Below are 11,401 nucleotides of genomic sequence, written 5' to 3'. Positions count from 1 at the left end.
AGATGAAGAAAGGAAGGTGAAGAATGGTATTTACACTTAAACATGGTATAATCCAATACTGATATGGAAATATATTGGTGTTCTAATGTCCACGTATTTGGACACAAGATCACCACTTGTGATGATGAGCAGTTTGCAATCTTCATTAGTTTGTCAAGGAGTTAGTTGCCTCAGAAACAAAGATTATTGTGTGAGTGTGTGTGTTTCTGTGTACAGTGCAATGACTGTACGTTACATGTTGTAGAGAGTGTGATGATGAAGAGGTAGGGAGGGGTGAAACTCTTGGTCGAATAACACCAAGGGGTTTGCCCAAGGCTTAACATGCCCATCTGATGGACGAATCACCGTCAACAGCGTCAAATGCCCTCATTCCATATGAGCACTGCAGAGATGTTTGGAACTAAGCCCAGGCTAATCTAATCATTAGGAATTGTACACCACCAGCTCTCCCACTCTGCCAGCCGACATTCCGACAGTGAAAAGTATTTTCCACTTACAGCATTCAAACCAAACTTACCATGGTATCCGACCAGACGCTTAACGTTCATGGCCACCAGGTGGGATTGATATAAACAATAATATAATCAGGATAACCAGCTTGTAATCACAAACTTCTTTGCTGTATCACTTCTGTTATAAAACTTACTTTCAATGGTTACAGAATCAAATGCTTAAAAACTACAACTCAGACAGACATCACACATACACAGGGAACTGGTATTAAGAGATCTCAATTACTAAAGCATGTGCTTGGTTTTTAATTATTATTTTTGTAAATTTTTGTAACCTTTTATCTAAATGCTAGCTTTACAAGGTATGATTCAGATTCAACTGTCATCCTTCTTAAATATCTCCCAAAATTTGGTTAGAATTATAAACAGCCAATATGCACTAAGCAGGAAGTGAGTAAGCAATATTATTGGATAGACTTGATTTTCTTAAATATTCCCCATCACTGACTGGTACTTATCACCTATATAGCACATAATGCCCACTAAGCTAACATGGTTTCTCACTCTCAAAATAATACAGGAAAGAAAATAAATGCTGCCAAGTTGCTGAGTATTCAGAAGACCAATATGAATCTTAAGTGCTTTGTATGCATTCAAAGTTTCATTACATGAAATGTAATTAAAATGAAGCAAATACCCAGATAGTGCCACTGTCATAGATGGCACAAAAGAAAACAGCCTCTAAAATTTAAAATACTCCTGTTTCAACACAGACTTGTAAGAAAAAAAGAAAAAAAATAGGTTCCATACAATAAGTACGGAAATTCACCAAGGAGCAGAGTATATTCAGAATAATGAAGTACATCCACTAACTTTCTAAAACATTTCAAAACTCCAATTCTGTAAGTTTACGTGTAAATAACTGTGTTGCTTGCTAAATATTATACATGATTTGAATTTAATATCTTCAAAACAGTTTTATATGAAATGCCGAAGAGCATGGGACATAATACAAACTCATCAATAATGGTACTGCAGATGCAGATGCCATCCAATATTTTGGATGACATTCTCAGTGTCTCATGCTCCTCAGCATTTCATTAAAAAAAAAATAATAATAATAATAATAATAATAATAATAATAATAATAATAATAATAATAATAATAATAATATAATAATAAATTGTAAATATTAAATTCAAATCAAGCATCCAATTCCGTTTTAGACACCACGGAAAACAGTCATGTCAATAACAGTGTGTAATGTTTTCAGTTTTGAATTTTATTATGTACTTTATTCACTAAGGGCAGTGGCCACGCATGTTAATGTGCTGCATTTGGGAGACGAGTGGTTCAAACCCCACCATTGGCTGTCCTAATAATGATTTTCTGTGGTTTCTCATTTTCACTTCCAGTTCCTATTCATAGCCACAGATGATTCTTTCCACTCTCTTATCCAATTTAATTCACTATCATTCACTTCATCCTCATGAGATCCTTAACTGAGGTTGGTGACAGGAAGGGCCATAAAAAAAAAAAAAAGCCATATAATTTCTTCTCACCTCATTCCCAACCCCGTACCAGGAAATGGGACTAAGGGGTGGTGAAAGCGATGACCAAGGAATTGGACCTGATGACCAAGAAAGTGGGGCGGAGGTGAAAATCCTCAGCCCTAACACTCTCAGAAAGACAGACGTGTAGGCGGTAGCATATTTTCTTGAAGTGTTACACATTTCATTTGATTCTGTTGAATAATTTGCATGGTATTTTAAATTTTGTGATATAGTGTGATTTCCTTCATATTGCTCAATAATACTGGGGCATAAGGTGCCTGAGAATGCGTACATGAAGCTGTTAAGACATATATCTTTAAGATATAGTTTAACGCAGACTTACGTTCCTCAACAACAGGTACATAGAAAGAAAAAATTTAAGACACTTTTAGTGTTTGGGTAGAACGCGTATATTGCCAAGAGTATTTAACTTCTGATTATGTTTAATGTCTCAAATGACAGAGAAAAGAGGAGGCTACCTGTTACAAAAGAAACATTGAAAATCTGAACTGTAGTATTCCTGAAATAGCGCGCTTCAAAGTAAGGCGACATTTGTGCTAATGTGACATCGCACGCACACTCTGTTATTAATTGTGTTGACTTGCACACTCAGTTAGAGGTGAATATATTATGGTCAGTTGTATAGAATAATAAATTTAATAATGAAAAAGAAAGACTGATGTCACACGCATACTCTCTTATAAGATGGCGCTGTGTTGGCTCGCATGCTCATTGGAAGTTGTGAATACATCGTGGTCAGTTATATAGAATAATAAATTTAATAATGGAAAAGAAAGATTGACGTTACATGCATACTCTGTTATAAGCTGGCACTGCGTTGACTTGCGTGCTCAGTTGGAGGTTAGCTGTCATCGTGAATTTCTAATAAGTAAGTCTATGAAGCCCCCAAAACCCTGTACCCGTTACGACAGTGACGGCCTACCACAAATTTTTTCTTCTTTAGATTCTCATGCTTATTGATCCCCATCTATTTTCTTACCTTACGTTATAAGCATGGTGTGCACTATAAACATTCTTGATGAACATACAAACCCACATCAAGACTGATTTAAAAAGAGAGTACTGAACCTTTCTCCACTGCCCTTAAATGTAACGCTGCTGTGAGTTAATATTTCAATGCTCCCGGTGCTGTTGTCGAGCAAATTGAATTTATTTGTAACATTCTTGTCAGTGGCTGCAATCTGTTCGCCTATGATTTTTACTACTTAGTTCTTTTGTTTTATAGATGCTGACAGAATAAATATGCTTATCTTCCGTTACCCAGTACTGAACACTAAACTCACAGCTGAGAATCATGGCTTCCACATACAACCGTAGTATTTGTCTGAAGGAAATTCTTTAGTTTATAAAATACATTAATTCAGATGTGGAACTTGGAGCGGTAAAATTGATGCTGGAGAAGCTGGGGAAATTTTGGAAAGATATAGTGGCGATGAAGTGTCATGGGAGAGAAGTGGTTGGAAAGTCGATATGACTTTTACGTGATCTGACGGTGAGTTTGTGCCAGGAGCCAAACCCAGATATATCTTACCAATTTGACTCCAGAATCCCCAGAAATTGAGTTTTTTGAACTTTTTGTGAAGAAGAGAATTTTAACAAATGTTGCGGACTTAACTAACATATTTTATAAATGGGCAGTTGAGGGTAAGCCAAAGAATCTAGCACTAAAGGGTGCAGATTCTCATCTGGGAATCCAGCAGTGGAAAGGTATTTGTTTGCTATGCAGCTTTCTGTAGAAAACTTATTTTGTGACAACGTACGGTAATTCAGAAGGGAAGAGCTATACTAAAATATCATGACGTATTGTTTACTTTGGTTCCTTTATGTTAGATACAACTTTTAAATGATTTAAACGGTTCTAATTTTTGGAGACAAATTTTTTTTTTTTTTTTTGCTAGGGGCTTTACGTCGCACCGACACAGATAGGTCTTATGGCGATGATTTGGAGACAAACTAACATGAAAACACTTCAGAAGTCTGGATCATACTGTCATAGAAATGAGGATAGCCGAGTATTATGGAAATTAGTAATGAGATTATGGTCCGAGGTTAAATAATTCAGAGATGATCTGAAGGAATATAGAAGGTAACAAGCTTTATAAAAACCATATGCCATATAATGTGCAATGAAATGGACCTTAAACCTGTGATATGATCTTTGATGAAATAATATAATATTAATGACTACCTACGGCTTGACATCTCTTGATCTGGGCATATGCTTCATCACATTTTGATTTTTTATGTGCATATTTGTGTTTTTACTTATAACACGCCTTTTTTCTTTCCGTCACAATTCAGCAGCACTAACAAATATATGTACAGAGCCATAATTTCTGTTTCACTTTTGAGTCTTCTTAAGTACATAACCTTTTGCTATTATATAAAACATCAGCAACCTTTAAAAACAACTTAACAATTCTAATGAAATAAAGCTCTGAATATGTACAAGCACCTGTGTTATCTTATGATCTTGATAGTAACAAAGTCTGAAGAAAACAGTTTTGGCCATGTGCTCATGTTGGAACACATTTTTCAATCTCTTTACAACTGCCATGGTGGATTGGTATAAGCTAACTTGACATGCGATATTAGAACTATTCCTTTTCTTGTAATGAAAACTTCACTCAATGGTGTTCCATCTTTGAAATATACATAATATTACTCATCTGCATAACATTTCAGTGAACTATTACTCTTTTTTTTCTGATTGCTTGAAAATACATCTTTTAAAAAATTGGAATTTATTTTCCTATTTTTTTTAAGTAACTTTATCTTTTAATTATCCAACAAAACCTACTGCATTACACAACAATCTAGTAACGCTGCTGGAATTCATGGTGCCATCGGTTGAAGTCAATGTGGAAAACAACAATGGAACCCGTCGCTAGTCCTGCGAGAAGAAACCTGCAAATAGATGACAAGTAGTTAATAACATTTGTAAATATTACAGGTTTTACATCCCACTAACTACTTTTATAGTTTTCAGGGAAGCCGAGGTGTAGGAAATCTTTTACATGCTGGTAAATCTACCGACACGAGGCTGACGTATTTGAGCCCCTTCAAATACTGCCAGACTGAGTCAGGATCAAACCTGCTGACTTACGCTGAGAAGGCCAGCACTCTACCATATGAGCTACTGAGCCTACCTTCAGAATCACTGGGGAGAAATGCAATACAGTGAGCGATGACAAAAGGAGAGGGAAGGGGAAAAAAGTAATAAACATCAAACATTACTGTCATCCAAGAAATGAGATGGAGAGGTAATGGAGTTTTTAGGAAAGAAGGATTATTTAGTAGCTACACAAACCAAACCAAACCCCATGGCACTACAGCCCTTGAAGGGCCTTGGCCTACCAAGCGACCACAGCTCAGCCCGAAGGCCTGCAGATTACGAGGGGTCGTGTGGTCAGCACGACGAATCCTCTCGGCCGTTATTCTTGGCTTCCTAGACCGGGAGTAGCTACACATATTTAGGAACAGTTTTATTGTCAATATGAAAAGAAAACACTTCATTTTGGATTTTTAACATAAATCACACAGACTGAACAGGTTAAGAGTTTGATGTTGCCAGAAGGGTCTTAGAAATAGTAAGTTGGTAGGACAAAGCTGAGGTCAGCATCAGGATATCAGGATCCCGGGAATTAAGAACTGGAGGAACTGGATACCAGTATTATTTTATTTTCAAGTGAGAAATCTACTCTGGGATGATAAAACACTTCAAAATGCAAAATTGACATGTTTCGTACCTACTTCATTCCAGTTCTCACATATGGACTGGAAACATGATCCCTGCATAACAAGGCAAATAGTGAAATCCAGTCAACAGAAATGAAGTCAACAGGTAGGAGGCTGGCATCAAAATACCTGTTACCGAGCTTTTAGGAAGACGCAGGCTACAATGGTATGGACATGTCATGAGGATGGACAGAACGAGAACAGCAAGGAATTACTCTGACATAGAAGTGAAAGGGGAGAGGTCAGTTGGAAGGCCAAGGAATCAATGGATAGACAGGTCAGCAAGACGAATGTCAAGTGGGAGGACATAGAGCAGAGCCTCTCAGGGTGCATTGCACGGTGCAAGGTGCATAAGACGACTTTTCTAGGTTGACCAGAGTGCAGATCGCCCACTCCTCGATTTTGAGCAATACAGCTGTTTCTCTCTTCCCTACGCCTTTCTCTCTCGCCTTGCCTGTTTTCCCCTTCCTCACTTGCTCTGCAGCGGTCCTCCATCCAAACCGAATTGAAGTGAGTCGAGCAGAGCTTAGCCGAGTCACCCCGAAACAAAAAGCTGGTCCGAACCGAGCTGAGTCAGACCAATGCATGGTGCACAGAACCCCTGCACCTCGGTTTGCACGCATGAAATTTTGGGTGTTTGAGAGGCCCTGACATAGAGGAACAGGAACTATATGTACTCTGACAGGAAAAAGTGGCAAGTGCTTGTACACCACACTCGGGAAATAGGAACTGGGAAATAATCATGATGATGATGATGATGAACTGGAAAACAGGAAAGACTGGCAGAAACTTTTGAGGAAGCCCAAGGCCTACAAAGGGCTGGTTTGCCAATAGTGATTAAAAGATCACCTCACCTAGTCAGTTTCTGGATCTTCACAAGTGTGGGCGGGAAGAAGTACCAGGATCACAAGAACCATTTGTCTTGGACACGAATGAAGAATTACTGTTCTTCATATTGTGTCATTATTTTCCTTTTTTTTTTTTTTTTTGCTAGTGGCTTTACGTTGCACCGACACAGATAAGTCTTATGGTGGCGATGGGATAGGAAAGGCCTAGGAGTTGGAAGGAAGAGTCCGTGCTAATTAAGGTACAGCCCCGGCATTTGCCTGGTGTAAAAATAGGAAACCACGGAAAACCATCTTCAGGGCTGCCGACAGTGGGATTTGAACTTACTATCTCCCGGATGCAAGTTCACAGCCACACGCCCACAACCGCACGGCCAACTTGCCCGGTGTGTCATTCTTCACATTCATTCTCGTTTTAAAACAATATGTATATTTCTCCGCTACACAGAAAAGCAAAGAATCATGGATATGTGTTTGGGTTTAGAAGACAAGAGAGCGAGTACAGATTCTTTGTTTGTACCCTCTTAGCAGCCTCTTACGACATGCAGGGGACTCCATGTAGTTCGATGATCTACGTCCAACAAAATGGCAGCTCATCCTGTCACAGGATAGCCTCACCTGTCAAGATCTATGTCCAACAAAATGGTTGCTGATTTAGCACACACAATTTTATGCCCATAAATATTTGCAAGATATGTATTATGAGAAAAATTCTGCTGCCTTTGGTGAGCTTACCATGTGAAAGGGGCTTTGCTGTGATCTAGACGAAATGCCAGTCAAAGACAATGGAAACTCATTCAAAACACAGTGCCATTTGCACCTACTTTATATAGAAGGTAGAGTTCTGGGACACAGTAATTATGTGAGGAAGAAGATGACGAAGACTTAGTATAGATGATGAACACTGATTGCCTGATTACAGCGGTGTTGGTTTTCTGCCGATGTTAAACTGATGACTCTAATTCCAGATAGACCCAAGTTCAAAAATACATCCATGTTAAATGGCAACTCTCTGGAACATGTATAACCAAGTGAGAAATGCTTCTAGGTAAGACTCGTCTGAAATGATAATAGCAGCAAAGGTATTGAATGACAACTTGAAGTAATACCCTGAAAACCAAGTGATATAAGCGCTAGAGCAGGGTGAGTATGAGAGAGTAGACAGTGAACACACTGTTGCTATTTCTCTCCCTTCACTATGAACAACATCGTTTTTAGCATTGCCATTAGTTAACACACGGAGATAATATACTTCCCATAGGATAAAATGTCATATTCCAGAAAAGTCAGCGAAAATCTCGCACTCAATTCAGTGGAACACTCAACGTATGAGAGCCCGCAGCACTGACGGAGCTAGACCATTTAAATGCTGCCTTAACAGAAGCATCTCCTGTGAGGGCTAGGGGAGAACTGACCTGCGTACACTATTCGGCAACACAGAGCAATCTTCACTTTGATTGGCTCATAGCAAGACACTCCCCTGTATAGATTAGAACGCATGACTATGACTATGGCTAGAAGGGCAGGAGGGAGTTATTCAAAGTTTGCATTTCTTGTGGGGTTTCACTTGGATTTGTTGAACTCTAAAGTATTTCTCCTTGTTAAAAAAAAAAAAAAAAAAAATAGAGAGGCAGTGCATTTGGATTTGCAGTAGAAGTATGTTACAGTAGACATGAAACAGTGAGAAATGAAGACATACAAAAGGCATTAGATGTGAAAAAGAACCAATAAAAGGGAGGAAAACTAGAATTGAACATATTAAATGACAAGTGAACAAAAAAATGCCAAAATAACAAAATAAACTATGAAATTACATAAGAAAGGAAGAGTCACATTACAATGGATGAATATGTTTAAAAACAGCAGGACCTGGACTGGATCATGATGATGAATGGTGAAAATAAAGTAAAATGGGGAAATTACATTTGCCCTGGCTGTGGATGAGGGGAAATGAAAGCGGTGGTTATAAATGGATAGAGGTGTGAAATTATAGCATTATTTTTTTCAGTTTATAGTGAAATGATATTAGAAATAACATGTTATAGCATTAATTACATGAAGAAATACCATTATTAGCTACAACTTATTTTTGCCATATTATTAGGTCTATTTGAAACGGGTAAATGAAATTAAAATATTAGGCCTAAAATGGACATAGTATATATCCTAACAAACCCCATGGCACTACAGCCCTAATGAGCCTTGGCTTACCATGCGACAGCTGCTTAGCCTAAAGGCCTGCAAATTACGAGATGACACGACAAATCCTTTCGGCCGTTATTCCTAGTTTTCTAGAATCTCACCGTCAGATAGTTCCGTAATTGTAATCGTGTAGGCTGAGTGGACCTCGAATCAACTCTCAGGTCCAGATAAAAATCCCTGACCTGGTTGGGAATCAAACCAGGGGCCCTCAGGTGAGAGGCAGGCATGCTACTTCTAGACTGCAGGGCCAGCACATAGTACATAACCTAATCATTATTACATTGTTTGCTAAATAACTAGTCCTGTAATAGATTTCATAATGTTGCCAATAGAATAAAGAGAGAAACAAACTATAAACATGACAATTTAAAAAAAAGATTTTTAGAGACAAATGCTTGGAGTTTTGCAGATAGGTTTGAATTAGATAACACTGTCCAAATTTCAATAGTTTCTTCCTTCATTGCTTCCCAGAAGCAGAACAACATTGTGCATATGCATTTTATGGTATATTAGCTAACTTCCTGTCAAAGTTTCCAACCATGACTTATGCAAAGAACAAAACAAAGTCTAAAACTTAAAAAATAAATTCAAATAAATTCTTTGAAACTGTTTATATACAGTTTATCACTGTTAATATTCACTTATAGCAGTAATTTGCAATAACAGAGCTGGCCTTTAAGGGTTGCAGTTATGACGAGATGTAAAGAAAAATGAAAAAAAGACACAAAAATCATGTTTTTAATATTCATTGCAGTTGTGAAATTTTGATGCCTCTATAAATGGATAAAGAAATAAGCATTTCTTTAGTATTATAGTATAATAAACACTTAGAAATTTATTAAGAGTGTTATAAATTATAATTATGTTTCCTAGTAAAGTTTAATATGCACTCTAGTGAACTTACTTCTGATCGTGGGACAGAGCTAAAGAACGTACACTGCTGTCACAAGCCGGGAATGCATACAAAAGAGCCAAGTTGAAGGTCCGCCACACTTCGACGATACCCTTGTCACCTCCCGTCATGAGGTACTCGCCGTCTCGACTCAGTAACAAGCACTGAAAGAAAAAAAAGGCACAGTGAAGGATTTTAAGAGGAGGAAAATTTTAAAAACTATGTAAAAATCAATTAAATACCAAAGGTGATAAATATACTTAATTTCTTTAAGTTGTAACACAGCAGCTGCATAATGGCTTACTAAACCATCTGTAGTATAAGATATTTCAAAAACCTGGTACAGCAGATAGTTATAAGCTAAGCCAATGTCCCTTCATGCCATTGGCTATATGAAGTAGTTTACCCAGCACCACGAAGGTTAAAGTGAATTTTCTTTTATTGTAATGACAGAAAGCTTCCAAAATGTGAATCATAATCAGTTCACACATTGATTTCTCATAAAGTATATGCCAGAACTACATAAAATCATAGATAGCACAGGTGGAGCATATGCCCACAAGAGATCTCATGTTCCAACCTCTAAATGGTTCTTTCTATGATCATTCTATCATTTATCTCCTTCAGTTCCTCCACAAGTCTGGCTCAATGGCTAAATAGTAAGCACGCTGGCCTGTGATCTAAGGAGTCCCCAGGTTCAATTCCCCAGTCAGGTTGGGAATTTTACCTTTCATTGGTTAATTCTTCTCATTCACTGTATGCTGTCTTCAAGATTAGAATTCAGATAAAGCCCCATCCACAAAGACATGCAAGTCACCTACAGAGTGTCAACTCGAAAGACCTGCACCAGGCCTCACTGGAGACCACTCGCCTCCAAAAATTCCAGGGCATCCTTCTCAAATCATTCCTAATCCATTTCTGAATCCTTCCTTCAGTTTTCTCTCACCCCTCCCAGTATCTGAAGAACTGTGCGACACCTGCAGGGCTAGCATTTTCCAAGACTTCTGCACTCATTGTAGGCTATTACAATATTATGACGAGCTTGCCACACTCAAATGCCTTTTAGAGCTAACTGCCAGCAAGTAGTACAGCTGCTATGGCTTCCTGTTCTCAGCAATATTCCACCTCCAGCCCTAAGATGATCAGAAGCTCTCCTAAAGGTTTGGAAGAACATTCAGCAGAACCCCAACTACCCATCCATCAAGATATTACGCACACTGAACATCAACGACTGAAATCAAGGAAACCACTCTGGCATACAGCACTCGATCTTGAACGAAGCTCTTTTCATGTTAACAGTTCATGGAAAGCCCAGTGGGATCAGTCTTCAATAGTGAACAAACATCTAGTTGAGAATCCTTCCAAACGAGTACAAGGATTTGATCTTCCAAGACAACAGTGGAGAATCATCAATCGAATAAGAACTGGACAAGGCAGATGTGGTTATCTGTTGTGCAAATGGGGTTGGACTAGCTCTGCAGATTGTGAATGTGGTGTCTCTTCTCAGTCAATCCAGCACATTGTTGCTGACTGCCCAATTCGAGCTTTCAAAGGAACGGTAATGGACATTTACCGCACATCGGATGAAGCAGTTGATTGGGTCAAAATGCTAGACCTAGAGTTATAGTATTGTACGGACTTGTGACTACGCACATTTATCCTAAACTATATGCATGTGTGTACATAGATTCATCATA

General features: G+C 38.3%; 1 protein-coding gene across 1 annotated transcript in view; it reads right to left on the bottom strand.

The window, feature by feature from the left end:
* Nucleotides 1-1,621: 1,621 nt before the first annotated feature.
* Nucleotides 1,622-11,401, bottom strand: part of LOC136866997 (neurobeachin) — a 142,173-nt gene continuing 132,393 nt past the window's right edge. The window contains exons 15-16 of the mRNA XM_067144093.2: nucleotides 9,717-9,868; nucleotides 1,622-4,934 (exon numbers count right to left, since the gene is read on the bottom strand). Of these exons, the coding sequence (XP_067000194.1) occupies nucleotides 4,844-4,934; nucleotides 9,717-9,868 (243 nt within the window). The 3' untranslated portion in view covers nucleotides 1,622-4,843. The remainder of the gene's footprint in view (nucleotides 4,935-9,716; nucleotides 9,869-11,401) is intronic.

The sequence above is a fragment of the Anabrus simplex genome, chromosome 3 (assembly GCF_040414725.1).
Source record: "Anabrus simplex isolate iqAnaSimp1 chromosome 3, ASM4041472v1, whole genome shotgun sequence".
Taxonomy (NCBI): Eukaryota; Metazoa; Arthropoda; class Insecta; order Orthoptera; family Tettigoniidae; genus Anabrus; species Anabrus simplex.
This window is presented reverse-complemented; position numbering and strand designations above follow the sequence as displayed.